The following is a 24146-nucleotide window of genomic DNA, read 5'->3' on the forward strand; positions in this document are numbered from 1 at the left end:
AGTAATTTAAAGCAAGGCGACGCCATAGCCATTCAAGCGCTATCCAAATCATCTTACAAGAAAGACAAGCAGAATCCAGTCACAGAAGATACGTCAAGAAATCGACACCCCAGCAACACACAAGCAAACCATCAACAGAACACGGGCTCAAACCAGACCAACAATTTGGTCAATGATTCATCCGTTCATGCAGAATGCGTAAACCTAGACACAGACACACGCGCGTCAGGAATCAACGCAATGGAGCTCGTGACAATCTCCATCTTGCCAGCCGAGCACGAGAGCAGGATTGAAATTTCAGAGCTCAGATAGACGCCATCCCGACCAGTCTTTTCCAAGATTCTTTTCCGACCATGACATTTACCCCATGGGAAAACAATACAGTCTCGGCAACCGGAGAACGCAATGAAAATCTTGAATTTTTTGAAGCAAACATCAGATGGGAAAGCGGTAATGACGTCAGAGAAGTCACTACTAATTTTAATGTTTTTACAAACCTTAGGCAGCCGATCATTTCGAAAGATACCCAACGGCGTTTGGGTATGCTGCCGACAGGATACCCGAATCAAATATTCCACGTCCATGCCGGACCATCTGAAGCCCAAAAACAAGCGGACTTGCAGAAATTAATCACTGAATTTCCTTGTATCTGCGATGGAGTCTGCCGACCCATGGCGGGCACAGCCTGCCATTTCGAGCTAAAACCAGACGCCGTCCCAGTGGCGATTCGCGGGTCACGCCCCGTCGCCAAACCACTTCTTCCCCGGCTAAAAACAGAGCTGGATAATTTAGAAAAGCACAATAGAATCAAGAAGGTAATCGAACCTAAAATATGGGTTCACCCAATCGTCATCGTGCTAAAAAAGGCGTGTATGCGGATATTTCACAATACTAAACAAGAGTATTATCCGCTCAAAATTCGATACAGCAACCCGTTTCCAAGCAATAAGGACCATTCCATCCGGAATGAAATTTTTTACAGTCATTGATGCCCTAAAAGGCTACCATCAGATCCTCAAAGCACGGCAAACTCTATCAGAATTCAAGTAATCTGACAACTCTGCACGTCGACGCGTCCCGCCTATTCGGACTGGGATTTATTCTTAAACAAAAAGACGCAGACGAGAACTGGAGAATGGTCCAAGCAGGATCGCGGTACCTTCCCTAAGCTGAATCAAGGCCGCTGAAGATGCAACGCTATCAATTCACAGCCCGCTGGGTGCGAGGTAAAGAGAACCTCTGTTGTAGAATCTAGCGCTAGATGTCGTGCCACCTAGAGTGGGCATATCCCCTCGATGCAGAGCCCAATACAGACAGTCTTAGACACACACTTGTCTTTATAACATGGTGTCAGAAGTGTGCTCTCACAACTCGACGGTGTTGAGTCGTAACCGCGTGGTTTGTGAGTATTGAACTGCATCCTTCTTTATCGTACGCATCCTCCGTGTTGTTGAACTGCATCCGTCTTTATCTCGTGCATCCGTTTGTCTTGCACCATTTTCTTGAAATGTCGTCTTCGTTGAGGGCTCCTGAACCTTTTTCTTTCGGGGCCAGTGATTTGGCGGCCCAGTGGGGTATTTGGCGTAAACAGTTTTCGTGGTACTTGGTGGCTACAAATAGCGGCCTTAACGTGGATGAAGAGCAAATGGTGGGCGTGCTCATCACTCTTCTTGGCAGTGAGGGCCTCAAAATTTACGAAACTTTTGTGTTCAATCCAGCCACCGATGCCATTAAAATTGCGCCGGTGTTAGACAAATTCACTGCCCATTTTGAGCCCCGACGTAGTGAAGTTTTCGAGCGTTTTAAATTCCTGCGTCGTCATCAACTCCCTGGTGAAACTTTTGATGCGTGGTTGATTGATCTTCGTGGTCTCGTGAACTCATGTGGCTATGGTACTGGTGTTGATTCGGTCTTACGGGACCAAATAGTACTCGGTGTGGCTGATCCTTACGTCCGTGAAAAGCTGCTGTATGAAAAGGATTTGCTGCTCGCCACTGCGTGTGAAATTGTGCGTGCATGTGAGTCGTCTAAAGCCCAGCTCAGCCAAATCAACACATCGTCGACAGCAGAAGCCGCTCACGCCATTCAGAGTCGACCTGGTGGCCGGAAGGTTGAGAGAAAGCCGGATTCATCGTTCAGAGCTCAGCATGAGCAGCAGCCGTCCGCTAATCAACATTCAGCCCAGCAGTATCCCAAGTGTAAAGATTGCGGTCGTTCCCATAGAAAAAATCAGTGTCGGGTCACCAATGTTACGTGTTTTAATTGCAACGTGGTCGGCCATGTATCTAGTTGCTGTCCGAATCCACCCAAGCCCCGCCAGATGTCGTCACGTCAAGCACCAAGCCCCGCGGCCAAAGTTCATGCTGTGGAGGAGGAGACGCACTGGATTGGTGATGTCGATCGTGGCGGTACGGCGATGGCCCTCCCGCGGTCAGTTGAAGAAAGTTACTACGTCTCTCATGCCCTAACGTCGTCTGGTAATGAGTCTGAGTGGCGCCAAGAAGTGACAGTAGATGGCGTTAAAGTTAACTTCAAGCTTGATTCTGGCACCACATGCAACATTCTGCCGTATGAGTCGTTTTCTCGGCTACCCAAAACACGCCGCTGTCTTCGCCCTGGGCCCATTGTTCGCAGTTATCGTTCACAAGATGGCCTCTTACGAGTGCTAGGATTGCACACGGCCAAGGTGGTTCACAGAGGCGCTTTATTTGTCATCGACTTTGTCGTGGTTGACGAGCCTGGCCAGCCACCCCTTCTGGGACTCCCGTCTTGCGACAAGCTGAACTTGATTCGGCGGGTCGATGCTGTTCAGTCGCCAGTAGACGCTCCGCTGCCGCCGATCGTCGTGGAATTTATGGACGTCTTCGAAGGATTAGGTAAATTACCTGTCGAACATGACATTCGGCTGCTGTCGGGTGCTAATCGCGTGGATCCTGTTGTGTGTGCAGCCAGTCGACTTCCGTTCCGGCTGGAGGATCGCGTTTTCAAGAAGCTGGACGAAATGGTCAACGACAAAATCCTCACCCCCGTGCAAGAGCCAACTGAGTGGGTCAGCCGCATGATGGTGGTGGGAAAACCGGACGGTGATGTCCGTATTTGTCTGGACCCGTTTGAGCTCAACAAGGCTATTCAACGTCAACATTTTGCCGTCCCCACCATTGAGCAGCTGTTCAGCAAGTTGGGTAAGGCTCGATATTTTTGCAGCCTTGATGCTGCGTCTGGTTTTTATCAGATTCCTTTGTCTGATGCAGCGTCCTATTTGTGCACAATGGCCACTCCAAAAGGCCGTTATCGCTTCCTCCGGCTGCCGTTTGGGTTGAAGTCAGCCCCTGAAATTTATCTTCAGACGATGAACGACTTGTTTGGAGACCTGCCCGGTGTACTCATCTATTTTGATGATTTCCTTGTAACGGGTGAAACGGAGGAGGAACTACTCGCCAACCTTCGTCAAGTGTTTGTACGCTGCCGTCTCCATGACTTGAAGCTTCAGTTAAAAAAGTGCAAATTCTTCCTCCAGGAGCTCCCGTGGCTAGGCCATGTTATTGGCCAGGGAATTTTAAAGCCGGACCCTCTCAAAATTTCGGCGATTGTGGAAATGCCTGATCCGACTTGTCCGGCTGATCTCGTCCGTCTCCTGGGCATGGTGACATACCTGGACAAATTCTGCCAAAATCTCGCGGGTCTGACACGACCCTTACGTGACTTACTCAAAGCAGACGCAGCGTGGGTGTGGGAAGAGCCCCAGAAGATGGCCCTTGGTCAGCTTAAAAGTGCGTTGTCGTCTCTTCCAGTGCTACGACTGTTTGACCACTCACTGCCCTTGGTTGTGTCCGTTGATGCGTCTCCCGTCGGCATCGGTGCAGTGTTGCTTCAAAATAACCAACCGATCGCGTACTCGTCAACGTCGTTAACCGATACTCAAAAACGGTACTTTCAGATCGAAAAGGAGCTGTTGGCGGTCCAGTTTGGACTCATGCGCTTCCGGCAGTACGTCTATGGCCAAATGGTGGTGGTTGAAACCGATCACAAACCGTTGGTTGGCCTCCTGGAGAAGCCCATTGCGTCTTGTTCCCCGAGAATCCAGCGGATGCGTCTTCAACTCCAGCGATTTGATTTCCAGCTCGTCTACAAGCCGGGCAAGGAGCTGTTTATCGCCGACACGCTTAGTCGGGCTCCGTCGCCCCGTCTCTTTACCGATGACGTCACTCAAGACTGCGAGGAGCAGGTTCACGCTGTTCTTGACCTGATAATTCCTCATGATTCAACTCGTGTCAAGTTTGCTGCAGCAACAATGGCAGACCCGACTCTCCGTCTCCTGAAAGAAGTCCTTCGGCGTGGATGGCCTGATCACAAGGCCCAGTGTCCGGTGGCCGTTAAGCCGTTCTGGCCAGTACGCCACCACTTGTCTGAAGCTGATGGTCTGCTACTCAATGGCAGCCGGTTGGTGGTTCCGATTTCGCTTCGGCAGGAAGTGTTGGCCGGAATACACGACGGCCATTTTGGAGAGGTGAAGTGCATCTTACGGGCCAAATCGGCCGTTTATTGGCCCGGGTGTGACGAGCAAATTCGCAACATGGTGGCCAGCTGTTCGACCTGCCAAACGCATCGCCATCGAAACCCAGCGCAGCCTCTTCGTCCAGTGCCGTTGCCGGTTCATGCATTTCAGTGGGTGTCGGCTGACATTTTCCTACATGGTGGCGTCAACTACCTCCTGATTGTTGACGCATATAGCAAGTGGCCGGCATGCGTTCCGTTGCGCAGTTTATCGTCGTCGTCCGTCGTCGCCGAAATGGAACGCATATTTAGTGACTTTGGCGTTCCGGAAATTGTCATGTCCGACAATGGCTCTCAGTTCGATTGCGCCGAATTTCGAGAGTTCTGCGAGGGCCGTGCAGTTCGGTCAGTGACGTCCAGCCCAACCTACGCACAGTCCAATGGTCTGGTGGAGCGCCACATACAGACAGTAAAAAAGACGCTCCTAAAAATGTTTACGGATGGCCGGTCTCTGTGGGAGGCCTTGGCGGCCATTCGGTCAACTCCAATATCGTCGGAACTGCCGTCTCCGGCAGTGTTATTGCAGGGACGCCACCTTCGTGGCAGCTTGCCGTTTCTGCAGGATCGTCTGGTTCCACAATTTGTATCTGCCAAGTTCGTTCACGGCCAGCTCCAGCGTCGTCAGGCTACGGCTTGTTTCACTCACGGCGGTCGTCCGGATGTTCGTGGGTCGGCGCTCATTATCGGTCAACGTGTCCGGGCGTTCGTCTCTGGATTGTGGTTACCAGGTGCCGTCGAAGCTGTTTGCAGCGAACCGGACTCATATGTCGTTCGGTTGGCGGATGGGCGAGCTTTTCGTCGGACGCGCCGCGATATAAATCTTGACAACTCGCCGTCGGCAGGATTGGCCGTGGGTCAACAGAGTGGTGGTGCTGCTGTAATCCCGTCTGCTGTTCGCGGTTATCGCCCCGCCCCTGCTAATCATCTGCTGCCGGTCCTGTCTTGGTCTCCGCCTGGTCTGCCTGCCCGCGCTGTGAATGTTCCAGTTGCCCATCCAGTTGCCCAGCCGCTTCCGGCAGCCCTGGGTCAACCGTCAATGATACCACAGCCTCCGCCAATCGTTGTCAACCCGGCGCCCGGCCCGGCAACTCCTGCAAGGCCACGTGCGGCGCCCGTCTCAACCGACAAGCGCGCTACCGTCCAGCTACCCTCTGTCCAGCCTGACTGTGTCAAGTCCGCTGGCCGTCGCGCCTCATCGTCCGGGTTCGACTCGCTCTGGTCGCCCTTACCTCAAGCCGTCTTAATTGTCTGTATGTGATTCCGTGTCCGTTGTCCTGGCTGCTTTGCTAGTGACACATTTGGCCGTTTTGCTCTACTTTCACTCGTGGAATTCGTCGTCTAATTCTCAATTTTTTTTCTCTCTTCCTGTGTCTCGTCTCATTGTTCATGTCATGTCGTGTTCTTGTCTCATTGTTCGTTTCCTTGTGTTTGTTTTCTGGTTTTCGTCCCATTGTTCATCTCATGTCGTGTTTTCTCATTATTCATTTCATTGTGTTTGTTCTCATGTTCGGCATGTTAGTTCTTGTCGTTCATTTGTGTAATCAGTGTGCAAGGGGGAGATGTTGTAGAATCTAGCGCTAGATGTCGTGCCACCTAGAGTGGGCATATCCCCTCGATGCAGAGCCCAATACAGACAGTCTTAGACACACACTTGTCTTTATAACAACCTCGACAACGACGCCCTTGCAAGAGCGCCGGTCGATATTGCAACACCAGCAGACGAGATGACGGAAGAAATCCCCAGCTCAGCAACAAGAGTAGCCTTAATCAACTCAATTCAAGAGTCGGATGCGACAACGGTTGACCCGATGTTTGAAAAAATAAAAACAACAGCAAAAGACGACAACAAAATGTCAGAATTAAGAGAAACAATAATTCGTAGCTTTCCTAATGAAAAATGCAACTTGCCACTCTCATTACGCACATTCTGGAACAAGAGATCCCATAACGGTTATCGTCCAACATCCCATATCCAAATGCCGGTCTACCCCCGCAGTCGTCGTAGAAACCGACCCAAATCGGGATTCCCAACCGCATCTCCACCCACAGCATTTTACCGATTAACACGCCTAACGACACGTCCAAATCGATATCCCAAATAAAAAATAAAAAAGGATATCCCAAATAAAAAATAAAAAAGGACGTGTGATGACTCGTCTTTACTCTCATATTTAGCCACTCCCAATAGATCGTATTACACACTATTTATTAAATAGCCGCGTCCCGTCTCGCTAGTATGTCAGTCTTATTTCAGTAGCACTCAACCTTAATCAGTGCTAGTATTCTTCTTTCCATGTATCCCTACAGTTGTATCCCTCCTTACCCGTCATTGGTTATAATACATTCTCTTTCATTTAAACGACGTCTACAGTCTACATTTTATCGGGCTGTACGACGCCATCACAGAAGAAAAACAAAATCAATTTGTACTGTTGCTAGACAGGCTACGGACGATCGATGCCTGGCAACGCACATGAGCGGGAGCCCCTAATTTGCGCGAAGTGCATTCATGAGCAAACGCTAATTCAGTGATCTCACGAAGCACAATAATAAGCCAATATTAGAGAAGACAATCTGTTTGTGACAACTTATTATTGAATCTACTAAGCTACTTGTAGTGTTTTGTGTGTTGTGTTATATTAACAAACTACTGGTTTTGTCATCTAATATTTCCGTTATCAGAACCTCCCTCTCGATATGTGTAGGCTGACGTTATGAGGGAGACCACCCCAACAGACCGTAAAGGCAAAGAGGGGGAAATGTTTTTTTCGTGAGCGCTAGGTGGCTTATAAGACTCTTTCGGATCTGTTTTCTTTTGCCGTTTTATCTGGCAACGCAGCATAGCGCCGTTCCTTTTAAGCGCGAGAACGGGGAGAAGAGGGAGAATGGGAGGGATGAGGGCGTACGAAAAAAAAGGGGGCCCACGTTTCCTCCTCCCTCCCATTCGTCCCATTTTCCCTCTTCTCCCCGTTCTCGCGCTAAAAAGGAACGGCGCCATGCTGCGTTGTCAGATAAAACGGCAAAAGAAAACAGATCCGAAAGAGCCCTATAGGATGAAGGCCGACATGGCCGAAAAAGAAGACATTTTTAGGAATTTTTTCCAAAAATTTAATCATTATATCTCGGCTTCTAAGTCGAGTATTGAAAAACCATGAAAAAAGTTTGAAGAGATGGGCTATCCCATCATTTTAAAACAATTATATTATTTTTATGTGCAGCAGTTGACGAGAAAACTGCTGCACAAAAAAAGAAAAAAAAGTCTAAATTTCGTCTACCCCCCACAGTTTTATTTTTAATATCTCTCAAACTACAATAGCTAAGCGAATCTTGAGGTTTTCACCAATCGACTTAGCGAAAAATTTAAACAAAACCCATCTATTTGTTATTTTTTAGAACACTAGCGATGTTTTCCGCGAAATAAAAACCCCCAAAACGGTCTTTTTGAGTGGCGGATGGCTTGTTAAAACTTAAAAGTTAATTTAAGCTTCTTTTTATGAGTGTTTGTTTTATGTAATAAATCAAAATAAATTTTATTTTATTTTTAAAAATTAAACATTAATTGTATTTATTTAATTATTGGAAATTCATTGAAAAATTTAAAGACAAGTGCATTTGACCCGATATTTATCCGGGACATATCCCGTCTCGGGTCTACCAACTATTTTATTGGTCGGCTAGTCACGTGTTGGTAGACCAATCAAAAAGGTCGGGTCGGTCGGACACACAATAACAAACCAATCTGGCTATGAAACAAGAAAAACTTGCAGCAACAGTCCCGCCAACCCCCGCTAAGGTGCGCACTAGTCGACAAGTCGCAAGACTTTTTGCTTTGCGGACACATTTCATCTTTAAAAATCTCTATATTCACTGCTATTTATAACTTTACAAACAAGTTTTCAGAAATGGGAAATAAAATATAAAATAAAATAATTCAATATAAAATCAATAATAGAAAGAAAACTGCGAATCTTTCTCTAGCTAGATTTTCTTAATTGGGCGCAATTTGTGCAATGAGCGCGCATTTTTGAGCGCATGCGCGCGCTTCGTGCAATTTAAGGACTCCCGCTCATGCGCTTTGCTAAGCATCGATCGCCCTTAGCCAGTCTAGCAACAACACAATTTGTCAAAAAATTCAGTGATCTCACAAAGCACAGTAAGCCAATTAGTCAGTTTAGAAAAGTCTGTTTGCGACTACTTATTATTGAATCTACTAAGCTACTTGTAGTGAAACGTATTGTGGTATTTTAACGAACTACTTGCTCTATCGTTTACTATGTCCATTTTATCAGAAAAATCTTATTTTACCTATTCTACTATTCCTCAAGATGACCGTAATGTCGAATCTGGCTACAAAACAGCTTTTGATTATAAATCAATTTTTTCTTATGATAGTCCATTTAAAGACAAGGAAGTAAAGGCAGAAAATTCTGCTGGAGAAAAAGTCATTGAAGAGATCTCTGTTGAAGGGATATCAGGGAAAATTATTTCTGTTCTAGCTATGGCTTTCAGTTATCTCTTTATATTTTTTACTTTACCAATAAGTGTTTGGTTTTGTTTCAAAAACCTCCCACAATGGGAGAGAATTGTTATTTACCGTTTGGGAAAACTAATAGGGGTGAAGGGTCCTGGCAATGTATTTATAATTCCTTGGCTTGATTGTTCTGCAAAGTTAGATTTACGCACTCAAGTCATATGTCATCCTCTAAAACAGGTATAATGGATTTCTATTTGTTTACAAATTATAAAATTCTTTTATTTTTTTTTTTTGTATTATTTTATTTCTTCTCTGTGCGAATTTCCGCGAATTTCAGTTTCTCACAAAAGATCAAGCTATTGTTGAAGCTGGATGTAGTGTTTTCTACAGAATTTCTGATCCAGTCCGATATATTAGCAATGTAAAGGATCCAGAACTCAAAGGGTTAAAAATCCTTGTAAATGCCATCACAATTAAACGGCTAGAAGCTTCTGATGAAAGGGAATTTCAACCTACAAGGAAAACAATTATAGAAGAAAGAATATTAAAAGAACTGAATTCTATCACTAGCCCTTGGGGAATTGAAATTAGCTCAGCACACATGTATTATATTTACTATTAATATAAACTAACTATACTCCTTATAATTATTTTCCTTTTTTTTATTATTCCGCATTTATTCCAAGTGAGAACTTCAAGACCCTTAAAGAAGCTCAGCCTGTTAATGCTTTCATGAATGTTATGCAACAGATGGGAATAAATTTTGGTTCTGGGGATGGTGGTGTTGCCGGCTCGTCTGTCCCTACATCGGTTTCGTTAGCAGATGTCGGGATGGTTATCCAAGATGAATTTCAACCGAAATCTAAAAATGTTATCAAACTTAGAAAGATTTTGAATGAAGGATCTGGAATTATTGATAATCCCGTCGTTATCTGTTTTAAAATTGGCAATGAAGACGTAATCTACGCCGATTTCAGCCAAGGAAAAGGTATTTACGCTTTAAAAGTTAATTTTATTTTCTGAAAGTATACAAATTTCCAACGCCATTTACACCTTTTTAGGCCAAGTATATGAAGGTACATATTCAGGAGAAGTCGGCATTACACTGAGCCTCCCGCAAGCAGTTTTTGATTCCTTGATGGATGGCGCATCCCAGTCACAGTTTTTACAGGCCTACCTTGAAGGACAAATCACAATTGATGGAGACATGCAAACTCTCATGCAATTGCAAAAGTTATTGCCAAACATGCACAACACTTAAGCGTCACTTTCAATAGTGAATTGAAACAATTTTTTTTTTTTTTTTTTTTACAAATCTAGTCAGTTGTACCTCATATTTATTTTATGCGGATTTTCCCTTCAAGGACGTGGGCCACTTGGCCTGTTAGTTTGACGCGTTGTCCAATAATCTTGATGTTTAAATCACCACCTCGTTTCGAGCATTGCCTAGCTGTTAATTTTCAATGCACAATAATTAAAATTCATTAATAAATTCAATTGCGTCTTACCTCTAAACTGGTCTTTATTGTAGACTTTTTCCCAGTAAGCAGCAAGAACCGTGTGAGCAGATCCGCAAACTGGATCTTCTGGAATACCAACCCAAGGGGCAAAATAGCGACTGTAAAAATCATAGCCCTCGTTTTCGTTGCCTTGCAATGTAACAATCACCCCTTTCACAACACCACTACTTTCACAAGTTAGTAGTTCTTGCGTCAAAGGGTTTAAATCTTCCAAATCCTTCCTAAATATAACAAGGAAATAAAAATTACAAGATTAGTGTAAGACCGATTTCCCGATTTAAAAACCGGCCGTAAAATTAGTATTTTTTACCGATCAAGTTTTATAAATTAATTACCATTCCAAATATTATCAGGCCAACTTTATATTTTTGAAAAAGAGTATTTTTAAAAGACCTATGGTGTAAATAAGACAAACCTTTTATATTTATCAGCCAGACGCAAAAGTAATTTTTTTGTTGTGGAACAATGTTGAACGTCTTGAATTTCAAAATTGTTTGCTACGACGCGTATGATATCCTTCAGATTTTGTGCTTCATATGGAGAAGAAGGATTCAGAGGGAAGTCTAAAGTAATAGAGGAATCATTTTCCTGGATGGCTTTTAAGATTCCACTAAGGGTATTGAATTCAATGGCTTTTTCTTTGTTCCCTATGATGTAAAAGGGGGAAAGATAAGATTGAATGTGTTGATCTATTATAAATGATTGATCATTTAAATTTGGTTTTACATACCAAGTTTGTGAAAAATTATAGCAGCTGTTGCAAGTGTAGCCTGAATAAAATAAAAAAAATTTATAGACAAACCTACAATCTAACTGAAAAAAGGAACAAATTATATGCATTACATGTCCACACAAATCCACTTCATGTGTTGGTGTAAACCATCGTAAGGCAAATTTTGAGCTTTTTTCAAATGTTTCACCATTTTCTATGGTGACAAAAGCAGTTTCAGATAGATTCATCTCAGCAGCAATTTTCCTCTTCAAGTTTTCTGGGAGATCCTATTTTTCCAGTGTTTTGAAATAGAGAATGAATGGTGTGTGTTGATGTAATGTAAAATACTGTATTGAAATTCTCACATTCTCCAAACAACAAACGGCGGCCGGATTACCAGAAAATAGTTCATTGGTAAATGCATCAACAATATAAACAGTAACAAAAGACTGTTCCATTTTCACAATTCTTTATTTGTTAAATGTAGGTAAGGTGGGCAATTTTTGCAGAAACTTGGTGAAGCGACTACTACTTTTACTATATTGAATTCACTTAAATACCCTTTGCTGCGTAGTATTTATGCGACGAAGGGAGAAAGTGCTGAACTGAACTGGTGGATCTGGTAAATTCTAGCTGCAGCCAGCCTGCAGCATATTGCTGTCAAAAATCAAAACATTAATAACGTATGCAACATTGCCATTAAGTAAATATTTACAGAAGCAAGAAACGTTTTAAAAAATTCAATACGCGTTTGAACGACGAGCCCGGGTTGTGCTTTATTACGAGCTATAGAATACTATTGCTATTGCTTGCAGTATTCTATAGCTCTGCTTATTACGTGCCAACTTTATGTCAAGTTTGGTACTCAAACGAATTGGCCTTTATTCATTTAATCGGAAGATGGTAAAGGACGGTAAACCAAGAGGAACCAGCCGGAAACGGCAGCTTTATTATTATTTATTGTAACACATCCATTTTCCGAATGTTAATTTTTGATTATTTTTTTTTAATCATTTATCTTTTAAAATTAAGAACTTTTTAAAATCATCAGTTAAAAAATAAAACATAAAAATTAAAATAGAAAAGTAATGTTTATTACACAAAGGACTGAGTTCGATTTACATTAAATAAGACGCAATTGCTATGCTATACGAATACGATCATTTACGATAGTAAGCAATCTCCATAATTAGTAACAGAGCGATCGATGAGAACTAAACTGAATCAATAAAGGATATCGTATACCTCCGATAAAACAGAAGTTACTTTCGACAAATTAGATACCGTCATCTAACAAAAGTATCGTGCTTCTTCCTTCACCTTGGAATTGCCTGAACTTTATCGCTCGATTCCATGAACTTAATGACCATTTGGGTATTCTTCAATCCCCTGGTACTCGTAACAGCCTAAAACAAAACACGTAAATTAATCAAATCATGTTACTTAAGGAACATTAGACATAGAAATTTTGTCAAATTTGCTTACATTTGCAGTCAGTTTGAGGAATTCGTAGAATTTCTTTAAAACAACGATCATTTGTGTGAATTTCTTTTCTGGAAGCAGTTCTTTGACTTGATATTCATATTCCTTTACGAAAATAGTAAAAATGCGAAATTAATTTCAATGAGAACATGGCACAATTGAAGTCGTTATAGTAGGATACCGAATTTTTCATGACAACATATCCCAATAACAGCGCAATATATGCTGCAACCATGCTGTCTTCCATGTGCCGACCTGCTTTATGCAACACTAAAACACGCGAACAAATAACCATATTTTTACTATGTGTATACACCGTAGTTTTTTTCAATTCACTTACATTTCTTAACCGTTTCTTCCATGGCATCTTCTTGAGTTTTTCCATTGTTTGTTGAAGGGGTTTCACTTGACCCTACGAATTAGAATTGAAATAAAAATTATTAACATCAAATTATTTTTCAAAAAAAGCACTTACCACTTGAGGTAGATTGTGTTGTTGCAGAATCACTTTGGCCAGGTTTACCGTCCAAAATCGCATCTGTTCGCGCTTCTTCTAACCGAGCACTGTCCTCTTTTTTAATAAAAAGATCGATGAGGGCTCTTATGGCCAAGGTTTTGTTGTCAAATATGTCTTCGTCACTGGCTGGAACTGCGACTAACATCAAACGATCTCGATTCACTGATGAGCGTTCTACCAGGTTGATCAAAATTCCCAGTGCCTTGATAAGGGAAAAAAATCAAGTTTTAAAAAGGTACTTTGAGTTATTTTAAAACATACCAGAGTCATAATATCAAAAGATTTATCTTCAGGCAAACAGACAGACGTTTGAAGCAGGCAAACCAAAGCAGTTTCCCACGTAAGGGGTTTTTCTCCATAAACTTTACTGCCAACCGCTACCGAAAGGAAAAGCAAGTTTAATTGTTGAAAATAAATTGATTTAATCTCAAGCAACTTACAATCGTCGTTACTGTCGTGTGTGAGATTCATCACAACTTTCATGAGATTAGAAAGAGTTTCGCTGAGTAGACTGCTTAATGAACTTTTAGTTCCATGTGGCCAATAAATGGCAACCTCTCTCGAAAGTAACATCAATAGATTTAAAGTAGCATCAACAAGACGTCCATTGGAAAATTCCATTAAATAATTCTGATTCTCCTCATTCTGGAATGTCACCTGTCGATGGAAAAAAAGAACTTTAAAATCCGATTTCTAGGCAATAAACAAAATGGAGAAAACGTACGTTTTCCAAAACCCTCAAGCACCGATCAACTTTTTTGAGAGCATCAAGGCGAGGTTTGTCCCATTCCCAATTGGAAATTCCCCCATCGGAAGTTGGGGCGAGAACAGCTGTACAAACAGTTACAGTTTGGATAATGTGATCTAGGCCTCCTAAAACGCGCAGTTCTTCTTTGAACCATTCACCGGCTTTTTTCGACGTTAAGCTCAATAGCGTTTCCATAGCCAATTGAGCAGCTGTTATTTTATCCAGTTGTAGATGCGGAGCATGACCCTTCCGGACCATTTCCTCACACAGTTCGCGTACTTTGAGCTTGTTTTTCTCCAGTTCTTTGCCTTCTGTGGGATCTACCTGAACTGCAACCACATTAAACAAACGAAAAAATGTGAGGATAAGTGCAAGGCAATTGACACTATAGAGTTAAAATACCGGCATCGATTTCGAGAAGATTAAGCATGAGTTCCAGACTGTCGCGATCCAAGTCCATGTTCAAACGATCTTGAGTAAGAACAAACATGATGCATGACGTACAGAGAGCCACACTCTGTAAATAAATTCAGAATGAGATATAACTGTCTTAAATAAATGTCAAACCAACAAAAAAAGAGGAAAACTTCCAAAACTCACTGCTTTAGACGGAGCATCCTTGAGTGCCTTGAAAAATTTTGCCACCGTCGAATGCGCTCGAAGATGCATTCGGAAAGCTGGCTCCATGCACTTTGAAGCCAGGCTCATGGCGGAAAGACACCTGTAGGAAGCGAAGCCAAAATGGAGATGAGTTACGTTCAAAATTGGAAATGTAACGATTTATCCATGCCTAGTGGCCGTAGGGTTTCGATCTTGTAGAGCATCAAGAATGTAGTCAACATCGTCATTAAATTCTTGAAACTCGCCCGATTCTTGGATCTGGTGAGCTTTCTTCACATTTCTCACCACCGTATAATAATCTTTGACTTTGCGAGGACAGCGCAGGCTACTCGTTGCCTCTCCTTGTTCATCATCTTCGCCGGGTTCAGAGGAATTGCTAAGTTTCTGGGGCATTGAGGATAGTGTGTTGGAAGAGGCACCTAGACGGGCAAGTTTAGGCGGTGGTCCTTCGGATTCGTCACCTAAATCATCCCATGGTGACGGGTGAGGATGCTGCTGATCACCGGAAGATAATCCGGCCGATGTTGACACTGACGAAGTGGCTGTTGCGCCATCCGAATCTAACGAAGCGGCTTTTCGCGCATCATCTTCATGCCATGTGTGACGATAAAGAGCAAGACCTTTTTTGCCTTTGGTAGAAGTTGACGATTCTCCTTTAACCAATGCGTTTTTGTCCGTTGGTGGTTGTGCCGAGGTTGCCCGGCTTTTGAAAATGCTCGATTTTCGTTGCTGATGATGAACATTCGGAAGAGGAACTATGGAAGGGTCTATACTTGTTATCGTCTCGGTCGGAACTACCATTGCTTCTTCTGGAATAACCGGTTTTGGCTGAAATGGTTCATCCTCCTATGAAAAGAAAATTAGATTTACTAATTTACAATTTATTACAACATAATTCTTTTGAGCTGCACTTACTTCCATTGCTGGATAATGCTCTGGACTTTCTTTCTTCACGGGTACTTCCGGAGATATCACTCTTTCGTTTTCAGCATGCACATTGACATCAATTTTGTTCGTGCATTCCAATGCTTTGGGAATTTCTTGTTTTGGCAAATCCGTTACGGGAGGAGTCATTAAATCACTTGTTACGTTGTCCGTTTCAGTTCCAACTTTGCTAACGAAGGCATTCGTGTCATTTTGACGGATTATGCGTAGTTTGATGGGTGGCTTACATTCTTCTTTACTACTATCTAAGCAGTCTAAACCATTTTTGCTTTCCAACTCTTCGTCCTCTTGGTTTTCTTCCTCGTCTTCTTGATTTTCTTCCTCTTCTTCGGGTTCGACTTCCTTGGCAGATGCGACAGGCTCTTCCAATTCTGAACTGACAGCTTCTTCCTCTTCTTCTTCTTCCTCTGATTCTGACTCACCCTCCCATTTGGCTCGCTTTCGTTTGCCACGACCACCTGACTGCTGTCCTCGTACAGAGCGATTGCTTTTAACTCGGCGTCTTCCCCGGGGTGTTGCTCCTCTTGCTGCATTTGGCTTATAACTTGTGGCTGTGGAAGATCCACGAGGACTGGTAGTACGAGTTCCTTTAGGACGTCCTCGTCCTCGTTTTGTTGTCAATTTGCTTGTGGGAGATGTGTAGGTGGGGGACAAATAACCCACACCACCTGACACAGCAGGATAAAGATTGGCTCCACTAAGAATTTCTCCATGATTCAATGGATAATCAACACAACTTGTAAGTATAGATGGATTTTGTACATTTGCAGTGGCTTTAGCAACATCTTCAGTGGCTCGAGATTTGAAAAATTTTCTTGGTTTTGGTTGGGCTGGGCAGTTGGTTGTACTGTTGGCTCCTGGTTCAAAATTAAAAGCATCTATTCCACTACTTAAACCTGTTGATGTGTGACTTGTCACCCCATAGTCTACAGGTAAGCATTTCACAGGGCTCATCCCTTGTTTACCTAAAAACAGAATTAAAACCAAAATTCAGCAAATATTTTTATGAAATTGGTGAAATTGATAATTACTTACCAGATTTACCACCATTGACTTGGCTGCTCCTCAACGATGTGAAAGATGTGGTTCCCCATTTGCCCACAACTCCAGCAGATTTCGAAGCAGAGGGCCTTTTGTTGTTGTCAGTTATAACTTTGTCAAATTGAATACTTGCTACTGGGGCAGATGCCCCTCTTTTCCCATATGTCTTGTTATGTTTTGACATTTCTATAGGTCAAACAGGATTTTGGTGTTTTCCACAAGACAGCTTGGTAACATGGAGTGAAAGATTTTTAAGTTTCAAAGTTTATTTTGATCCATTTTCTTGATCCAGATACTTGAAAGCGTTCACCATACGACTTGTAGTTGGAAAATTTGAGGCGCGTATTGCAGTCCCACGACAGACGCTTGCGGCTTGTTTTACTACAGTGACTTATTGAGAAAAAGGTTACCAAAATGTAAACTATATATTTAAGGGAGAATCAGAAATTGAAAGAAGGGTCAAAATTCACAGTGAGAATGTTAAAAGATAATTAAATTCCGTAAAAAAATCAATCGTTGATAATTTATAAGATCACGCACACTTTTTGGTGCTGCCATCTAGCAAGAATAACACAACTTGCATATTGATAAGACTCATGTACCGACACCTTTTGGAGAAAGTCGGTACTGTTTTCGCTCTAAAATGCGCGCGCGCGTTCAATTAGCAGACAATACTTATTGTTTACCTTTAAGAAAAGCTACATGCCTACCGCCACCGAGTGGCCTGTGATCTTGGGGAAATTATTTGCCGCGGCAGTACGTACCGCCGCTGTGGTTGTCCCGTCAGGCGGCGGTAAGTACCGCCACGTCGTGTTGAGACAAAGTTGCATTGGTCGTGTTCCACCGCGGAGACCATGTTGGAAAATGGCGCCGAAGGCCGAACAGTTTTGTGGTTGTTTTGGTAATGTGAAAAAATAACGTCTCGAGCGATGGCTTCAAAAGAAACCAATCAACTAAGAGAAAATGAACTTCAGGCTTTGCATCATTCTATTGAACAGTTGAACTCTGGAAATTCAGAAGTAAGCTTTCAAAATGATAGCTTAGAGAATCAAAAGACCAGCAAAAGAAAACGGGCGAACCAAGCCGATGTACAAACTCAAACTCCCGAGAAGTCTAAAAGACGCAATGCGCCTGAAGAAAACCTCAGTGATCCAAATAATCCAATAGATGAAATATTAGAAGTCGATGCAGAGGAATCGGGTGCAGATCTCACTGTCCAACTTACTAAAAAAGATGTTGTTGAACTGCTGTTTGAAGAGGATTTTTCTTCGTCTGATGAGGAAACTCCTAAACCAAGCAATGATATTCCTCGTGTACAACAACCCACAGAGAACATTCTTCAAACAGCCATTTCAGAGATAATAGTTCAGTTAGAACCAAGTTCTCCAGAAATATGTACAATTTTAATCACCTTTTTTTGTACTTGTCCAGGAAAATCAAATGTCATCTTCTTCAGGTGCTGAGGGTGGCAGTGGCATTTTTTGTCCATCTGGATCTGGTGCATCTGGAACAAGTGCTGGCAACAGCGGAGGAGACGACGGGGATAAACCTCCTTCGAGTCCATTAAGCAGCAATGATGTCATGGAAGACGACGACGAAGAAGAAGACTCTATTTCACTTGATTTCTTGACGACAGTACCATTGGTTACCAGTTCTGTTCCAAAAGGGAGGAGCCCTGCTCATCGCCATATTCGACATCAGCGCAATGCTAAGCGGATACTTGACTCTTGGATGGCCGATGATGAACCAGTGCAGCCACACAGCGATGGTACTGCTTAAATTTTGTTTATTAATGATTATTATTATTGATATTTTTTAAATTTTATTATTATTAGCACATGCCGAAATTTATTTCACGAAAGTTAAAAGTCGGTTGGAACAATCAAATCCCGTGGCGTTTAAAGAAATGTGTTCTATTATGGGCCAATTTCAATCGAGTTCTAATTCGTTCTTGGAGTTGTACAGAAAAATCGAGTATATTTTGAAAGATAACATGGATTTGTTGGAAGAGTTTATTCTCTTTTTAAGTCCAAAGGCAGCTGCTCTATGTGGAGTACAGTTCCAACATTTTTTGTACGTCCGAATGCGCGAGTTTTTCTCAAAACTGAAGGTAAATGTCTTTCTTGGTTCTAACTTTATGAATCCGACCATGTTTTTTTTGTTTTTTTTCAATTACAGATTCATTTCAAAGATAGCCCTTCACAACTCAAGCGAACTCTGAAGACCCTTCAGCAAGTGGAAAGCAGTGCGTCACCCAACATAAACGACATAAAAAATGCTATTCTTCCTCTGCTCAAAGGAAACGCTCATTTAACGCAGGTTTTTCTTCAGCTTTTTCCTGATGATGTACCACCTCCAAGCTAAACCAAAACTTTTGTGAAAATAGAGAAAACTCATTTCAAACAAAACTTGCTCCTTGATTATAGCGATTCAGGGGACTTTGAAGATGTAAATATGGATCAAATCAATGTAGCCTGGATCAAATCAACAGTGTTATGTCAGTGTGCCCTTCTTCTCGTGACCGCTAGGTGTCACGCGCTCGAGCCATGACTATAATCTAACATGGTGCAGTTGGTCAATCTTGCCTTTTCATCTCTCCTGCGTTTAGGGTTCGCACTTTATTCGTTTAGTGTTTTTTTTTTGGTTAGATCTATTGCCACGACATGATGTCGTGGCGCGACGGTCGAAACTGTCTATTGCCACGACATCTTTCGTGGCAATAAAGAGAAAATTGTCTATTGCCACGACACGCCACGATACGCCTATTGATTCGCGACGTGAAATTCTATTGGGTATGCTAATTATTTTGATTATTCATAATATCAATATGGGTTTCCTATTGACTGAATAATTTCGCCGAAATTTTAATCGAACCCTCCTGCGTTCAGGGTTTTTATTTTATTATTTTTTTTTTAACCTTTTCACTGATCGTGTGAAATCCAAAATATTCAACAAGCTCACAAAGAAAATGACAATTAAATATTTGTTTTGTTTTCAAAATTAAAAAGAAATAAAGTAAAAAATTTGTACGTAAGAGAAGGAATTTTTTTTTTATCAAAGAGACACTGTACATGTACCTATATCAGTTCATCTCACATTTACAATGTTTTAACGTTTAAAGGCACCATTTCTGTTCTAATAATTATAAGTATTGTTGCAGCTTGCAGGAGTTGAACATTATTGCGGGAAAAATCAACCACTGGAGTAAAAAAGACATAACAACAACAACCATTCCTTATAGTAGATGGGAAATATGTTTCCCTTTCTCAAACTTTTTCGTCCGTCGGTGGAACCATGTTATAGTACGAATGGTCCGGGAACCTCTCCAGCTCGATGTAGTCCGTTTCGGACATGAGCAACTGTTCAAGTAGCTGCACCAGTTCGCTAAAAGCTGGTCGTTGAGCAGCGTCCTTTTCCCAACAGTAAAACATGACGTTGTACACCTCCCTCTTGCAGTGTTCCGGCTTCTCTAGTCGGTATCCTTCGCGAACCTTTCGCATAACCTAGAAATGATTAGAAAATTTGATTGAAACATAACAATTAAGAAAACTGGTTAAAATAATTTGTTTTTTTTACTTCTCCAGCTGCCATGCCCGGGTAAGGAGTTGATCCCAATGTGACGATTTCCCAGAGAAGGACGCCTGTCGAGGAAATATGGACATTTAAAAAAATAATAGTGTATCTCGGCATAATGAAGAAATTCAAATGAAGAAAAACAAATGTTTTTTACCAAAACTCCAAACATCTGTCTTGGATGAGAAAACGTTATCGTAGAGACTTTCGGGTGCCATCCAGCGTATTGGCAAACGACCTTCCGACTTCCGCTCGTAAATGTGATTTCCCATGATGTCGCGTGCGAATCCGAAATCAGCAACTTTGCAGACGCGTTCGTCGTTGATGAGTACATTGCGGGCCGCCAGGTCACGATGAATAATCTGAAGAAATCAACCGTTATTTTTATGTAGCACTTGGCTAATTTATTTTCACGCGCAACTGAGCAGCAGCAGAAGAGAAAAACAACGTACTCCTTTATTAGCCAAAAATTCCATGGCTCTCGAAACTTGATAGGCAAATGAAGTGAGATCGCGTGAGCTCAAGTGGCTGCTAGCGCCATATAAGTTGCCATAGTAATGATCGGCCCTGGATTTCCTTAAAAAGGACTGCAGTTTCCCACCGCAAACGTATTCCATAATGACGAAAACAGGATCTAAATTAACACGAGAGAGAAAAAAAGATCATCAGCGTCGGATCGTTAATGCGCCAAATAATTCTTTTTTTAAATAGTAATAATAATGCGTCTTCTAGCACCAAATCGATTAACATCCTAAACATGTTGTATGTAACAATCTTTTGCATCCAAGTCAAGACCTTGGAGTTTCGTTCAAGCGGTTTTTTCGTTACGATTTTTTTACGTCTTCGTTATTAGGTGGAAATAAAAAAAGCCATTTAAACTTCTAAAAGAAAAAAACCTTTTCATTTCCCCTCCCTTCCCATTTGAAGCTTTTGACATTGTGTCGACCGACAACTCGTCTTATTATGGTTGCATGTTGACCAACTCGATAGTTTTGGCAAGACTGCTATGCAGCATAATACGTATGTATAGGTTCGACAAAAGATTACCTTTGTCCGTGCAACAACCGAGAAGTGTTACGATGTTAGGATGTGGCTTGAGGCTCTTCATTACTTGAAGTTCTTTCAGGAGGTCCTGTCTCTCTTTGTCTCCGGCCGATTCTTTCAATGTTTTGACGGCCACAAACGATGAACCCTCAAGGCCTGAACAGCCAAAGTAACAAATCATTAGACTTACGTACCAAAATTCCGCTAAAAGAAGAAATTTGAATTTCCCTCAATTAAAGATGAAATTAGGGTCTCAGCATATACCTGCGATATTGAGAGCTTGACACTTCCAGACTTGGCCGAAACAGCCTTCGCCTAAAATGCTAATGACGTGCAATCGATGACGTGGAAATTCCCAGCCATCTTCCGTTTGATTCTTGTTTCTCTGATGGCAACCGACATAATAATTGAATAATTCAATTATAAATCTGTGTGATTGGCGACGAAATCATTCACTCACCCATTCCTGATCAATCTCTCCTATATGCCACGATTCGTAGCGATTGCTGACAGCTTTCTTGCTGCTCCAGTGCTGCAAGGAGATGGCGTGCTCATCCTCGTCGACCGAAGACGTCGTCGTCATGTTGCTGATGGTCTTCACGGCCTCGACTTTGCTTTCCTTCTCTTCGTCGATGGATGACGAGCGACCAGTTTGACTGCTGCTCGATCGCCCGGACCGTTTCATCCGCATCCAGGCCAGAGACGAGCCCAGAATCACCAGGATCATCACCACCAGTCCGATGACGATAGGAACGATGACGGTGGTGACGGGAAATTCCACGTGAGTCGCTTTGACCTGACCAGCAGGATCGACGGTTGACGCTTGCTCAGTCGTGTGGGTCTCCAGGGAGCCCGTCTGCAGAGGCATCCGCGAGGCCAGGGCTTGATGCGGAGGTGAAGGAGTGATGGACCAATCAGCTTGTGCCGTCACCGGCTTGATAGGCGGTGCCACAAAACTATTACCTATCCCATCAAAACCATAAAGGTGAATTCACCGTTATATTTTACCAATATCAAACCGACACCGTCCGTCGTATCTTAGCTATTTCGACTTACTGAAATCCACTTCTCCTGATGATGACGATGAGCCGGAAGTAATGCGAGGTGGGGCTGGAGGACGGGGTGGAAAAGAGGGCGAGATTGCGGATGAAAGAAGAGGAGGTGGATTGACATTGGCCGGCAAGGGAACGGAGTTGAAGCGATTGTTAGACGGTGGCAATTGGGATCCGTCGGATGGCGTCACCTGGATGACGATATCCATTTTAGCGTTGTAAACTCCATCGTTGACACCGGCGCCAATCATGAGCCGCTGGCCACGCATTCCATTGAGCGGCTCCTTGAGGAGGACGGCGCCCGATCGTGAGTCGACGTGGAAGAATCGGGAGCCATCGAGAAAACGCAATCCGGGCAGCAGGGACGGCGCTCCGATGAAGAAATTCAGGGCGTCGTCATCCGAGTCTTGCCCCCGAAATTGGCTCACGCGTGCACCGACGGCCGTGTTTTCCGGCAGGCTCCAAGATCGCTCGGCTACGATGGTGGGTGGAGTGTTGCACTGGGCTGCACAAAAATTACACAGTCAATTATTTACACACAGCAGCCTTCTTCGCTCTTGCTTGGCTTTTCAAGGACGAACTCTCTTCAACCACATTTTGAACCAGTCAACAAAAACTTGCCCTCAGTTTGTTCATTTGTTTTTTAAATTCTCAAACTGTGCGTTCAGAGCAACAACAACAAAAAAATCCCAGACAAAATTCGAGGAGTCTTATTAAAATTATTTTGAAGTAAACTGGAAGGTCATGCAATGTCTAGTATTTGTAGATCGCTGCGCAAGATAGCTATATTTGAATCTGATAATCAAAAGCAACTTGAATAGCAGGAATTTACTTGTGTGTTTTTTTTTACAACTGAGAAATAGTAATATGTAGCTATGTACTAAAATATTTAAAGAAATATTTTTTTTTTTTTTTTAATTTTAATCAATTCAACATAAATTTTAAAACCGATTTGTTTGTTTGTTTTTTCTCTTTTCTGAATTGATCAAATAGATTCCGTAGAGATCAAATAGATTCTGAAGAGATCACAGAGAACCACCGGTGAGGACAGCGCAGCTTATTCATTTTCATCAAATTTAATCAATTGTGTTTCGAGGCTGTTAGCTTTTTTTTATCGAACCGGAATCTGTTTGCAGTGTATCAGTTGGAAAATTAAGAAAAAACTATTGTGCTATCCTTGTACGTAGACTATAGACTGACTTTGCTCATTTTCAAGGTTAGTCATTTTTTCCTTTTTTACCTATGGTCCAACAAGAGAGAAGCCAGATGAGGGTATGAAGAAACTCCATTCCAAATCCTTAAAAAAAAAACACGCACAAATTGTTATCAGCGTTCAATTGCGGCGGTAATTCCCTGTAATTCCAGCGGATTCAATCGAACGGCGATCCGACACGACACAACAGTCACAGATGGCGGAAAAATCCAAATTTCTTGTTCGTCGCGGCATCACCTGAATCCGCAATTCTAATTGTTTTGGCAATTGACAAAAAAACGATCACCAACACACGTACACCGCAAAAAAACAAACCCACTGAATTTCGAATATTAAGCGCCGACCGGGAAGTAATTCCGGATCTCGGCTCTTCTATTACTCTTGGCTATAAAGCCTGGCTCTTTTCTGCTTCTCAATAGTCCGGTGTTGTAGTTGGTACTGGTACGGAAACTGAGGATGGAGTGCATAGTCAAATGGAAGAAAAAACAACCGAGAAGAGCGACGAGAAGGATGGAAAAGAGAGGGAGAGCGTGAGTGCTGCGTCTGATGACGTCTGAGACTCGAGTATTTTGGTGGCTTCGAGGCCAAAACCCTCGGGGCGATTTCACGGCTTTGGCATTCTATACCTTTTCCGTGAACGCTGGAAGAAA

At 42.6% G+C, this 24146-nt stretch overlaps 6 protein-coding genes across 8 annotated transcripts; 3 read left to right on the forward strand and 3 right to left on the reverse strand.

Annotated features, from left to right (window-relative positions):
• The first annotated feature begins 1255 nt into the window (after window positions 1–1255).
• On the forward strand, window positions 1256–5812 carry LOC124322157 (uncharacterized protein K02A2.6-like). Its single transcript, XM_046784265.1, has 4 exons — window positions 1256–2876; window positions 2949–3182; window positions 3252–3457; window positions 3518–5812. Exons 1-4 carry the CDS (start codon window positions 1508–1510, stop codon window positions 5810–5812), a joined length of 4104 nt encoding a protein of 1367 aa, XP_046640221.1. The 5' UTR covers window positions 1256–1507.
• A 2820-nt stretch (window positions 5813–8632) lies between these two features.
• On the forward strand, window positions 8633–10325 carry LOC124320951 (stomatin-like protein 1). The gene is made up of 4 exons (XM_046783866.1): window positions 8633–9265; window positions 9366–9631; window positions 9715–10016; window positions 10090–10325. The coding sequence occupies exons 1-4, from the start codon at window positions 8828–8830 to the stop codon at window positions 10287–10289; spliced, it is 1206 nt and encodes a 401-aa protein (XP_046639822.1). The 5' UTR covers window positions 8633–8827; the 3' UTR covers window positions 10290–10325.
• On the reverse strand, window positions 9406–11907 carry LOC124320960 (phenazine biosynthesis-like domain-containing protein). 3 transcript variants are annotated; one of them, XM_046783888.1, is made up of 7 exons: window positions 11626–11907; window positions 11392–11547; window positions 11279–11318; window positions 10964–11195; window positions 10537–10769; window positions 10359–10478; window positions 9406–9540 (listed from the first exon to the last, which is right to left on the reverse strand). In XM_046783888.1, exons 1-6 carry the CDS (start codon window positions 11716–11718, stop codon window positions 10366–10368), a joined length of 867 nt encoding a protein of 288 aa, XP_046639844.1. In that variant the 5' UTR covers window positions 11719–11907; the 3' UTR covers window positions 9406–9540; window positions 10359–10365. The 3 variants fall into 3 exon arrangements, with proteins under 3 accessions (XP_046639844.1, XP_046639837.1, XP_046639831.1); XM_046783881.1 differs by lacking the exon at window positions 9406–9540 and adding an exon at window positions 10020–10201; XM_046783875.1 differs by lacking the exon at window positions 9406–9540 and adding an exon at window positions 10020–10205 and having other exon boundaries at window positions 11626–11906.
• Window positions 11908–12332: 425 nt separating this feature from the next.
• LOC124321222 (protein wings apart-like) lies at window positions 12333–17188 on the reverse strand. Its single transcript, XM_046784131.1, has 13 exons — window positions 16609–17188; window positions 15544–16538; window positions 14798–15474; window positions 14608–14728; window positions 14410–14524; window positions 13984–14336; window positions 13700–13916; window positions 13521–13636; window positions 13218–13461; window positions 13083–13154; window positions 12924–13012; window positions 12746–12847; window positions 12333–12666 (listed from the first exon to the last, which is right to left on the reverse strand). The coding sequence occupies exons 1-13, from the start codon at window positions 16796–16798 to the stop codon at window positions 12577–12579; spliced, it is 3381 nt and encodes a 1126-aa protein (XP_046640087.1). The 5' UTR covers window positions 16799–17188; the 3' UTR covers window positions 12333–12576.
• A 179-nt stretch (window positions 17189–17367) lies between these two features.
• On the forward strand, window positions 17368–19039 carry LOC124320884. The gene is made up of 4 exons (XM_046783787.1): window positions 17368–17978; window positions 18046–18382; window positions 18450–18724; window positions 18793–19039. Exons 1-4 carry the CDS (start codon window positions 17544–17546, stop codon window positions 18976–18978), a joined length of 1233 nt encoding a protein of 410 aa, XP_046639743.1. The 5' UTR covers window positions 17368–17543; the 3' UTR covers window positions 18979–19039.
• A 606-nt stretch (window positions 19040–19645) lies between these two features.
• Window positions 19646–24028, reverse strand: LOC124321261 (tyrosine kinase receptor Cad96Ca-like). The gene is made up of 9 exons (XM_046784177.1): window positions 23524–24028; window positions 22288–22788; window positions 21692–22194; window positions 21496–21616; window positions 21235–21387; window positions 20640–20821; window positions 20345–20549; window positions 20191–20255; window positions 19646–20117 (listed from the first exon to the last, which is right to left on the reverse strand). Exons 1-9 carry the CDS (start codon window positions 23570–23572, stop codon window positions 19881–19883), a joined length of 2016 nt encoding a protein of 671 aa, XP_046640133.1. The 5' UTR covers window positions 23573–24028; the 3' UTR covers window positions 19646–19880.
• Between the last annotated feature and the right edge of the window lie 118 nt (window positions 24029–24146).

This window comes from Daphnia pulicaria, chromosome 1 (genome assembly GCF_021234035.1).
Source record: "Daphnia pulicaria isolate SC F1-1A chromosome 1, SC_F0-13Bv2, whole genome shotgun sequence".
Classification (NCBI taxonomy): Eukaryota; Metazoa; Arthropoda; class Branchiopoda; order Diplostraca; family Daphniidae; genus Daphnia; species Daphnia pulicaria.

Bases quoted from the DNA above. Each gene is read 5' to 3' on its own strand.
- LOC124322157 (XM_046784265.1), top strand. From the start codon at position 1,508: ATGTCGTCTTCGTTGAGGGCTCCTGAACCTTTTTCTTTCGGGGCCAGT. The intron at 3,183-3,251 runs GTAAGGCTCGAT...TGTCTGATGCAG, and splicing joins GCAGCTGTTCAGCAAGTTGG to CGTCCTATTTGTGCACAATG. The intron at 3,458-3,517 runs GTACGCTGCCGT...TTCTTCCTCCAG, and splicing joins CCAACCTTCGTCAAGTGTTT to GAGCTCCCGTGGCTAGGCCA.
- LOC124320951 (XM_046783866.1), top strand. From the start codon at position 8,828: ATGTCCATTTTATCAGAAAAATCTTATTTTACCTATTCTACTATTCCT. The intron at 9,266-9,365 runs GTATAATGGATT...CGCGAATTTCAG, and splicing joins TATGTCATCCTCTAAAACAG to TTTCTCACAAAAGATCAAGC. The intron at 10,017-10,089 runs GTATTTACGCTT...ACACCTTTTTAG, and splicing joins CGATTTCAGCCAAGGAAAAG to GCCAAGTATATGAAGGTACA.
- LOC124320960 (XM_046783888.1), bottom strand. From the start codon at position 11,718: ATGGAACAGTCTTTTGTTACTGTTTATATTGTTGATGCATTTACCAAT. The intron at 10,770-10,963 runs GTTTGTCTTATT...TGTTATATTTAG, and splicing joins CTGGCTGATAAATATAAAAG to GAAGGATTTGGAAGATTTAA. The intron at 10,479-10,536 runs GTAAGACGCAAT...GAAAATTAACAG, and splicing joins CAATAAAGACCAGTTTAGAG to CTAGGCAATGCTCGAAACGA.
- LOC124321222 (XM_046784131.1), bottom strand. From the start codon at position 16,798: ATGTCAAAACATAACAAGACATATGGGAAAAGAGGGGCATCTGCCCCA. The intron at 16,539-16,608 runs GTAAGTAATTAT...TTCTGTTTTTAG, and splicing joins AGTCAATGGTGGTAAATCTG to GTAAACAAGGGATGAGCCCT. The intron at 13,013-13,082 runs GTAAGTGAATTG...CGCGTGTTTTAG, and splicing joins GGAAGAAACGGTTAAGAAAT to TGTTGCATAAAGCAGGTCGG.
- LOC124320884 (XM_046783787.1), top strand. From the start codon at position 17,544: ATGGCTTCAAAAGAAACCAATCAACTAAGAGAAAATGAACTTCAGGCT. The intron at 17,979-18,045 runs GTTCAGTTAGAA...GTACTTGTCCAG, and splicing joins CAGCCATTTCAGAGATAATA to GAAAATCAAATGTCATCTTC. The intron at 18,383-18,449 runs GTACTGCTTAAA...TATTATTATTAG, and splicing joins AGTGCAGCCACACAGCGATG to CACATGCCGAAATTTATTTC.
- LOC124321261 (XM_046784177.1), bottom strand. From the start codon at position 23,572: ATGGAGTTTCTTCATACCCTCATCTGGCTTCTCTCTTGTTGGACCATA. The intron at 21,388-21,495 runs GTATATGCTGAG...TTGGCTGTTCAG, and splicing joins TCAAGCTCTCAATATCGCAG to GCCTTGAGGGTTCATCGTTT. The intron at 20,118-20,190 runs GTAAAAAAAACA...AATCATTTCTAG, and splicing joins CGGGCATGGCAGCTGGAGAA to GTTATGCGAAAGGTTCGCGA.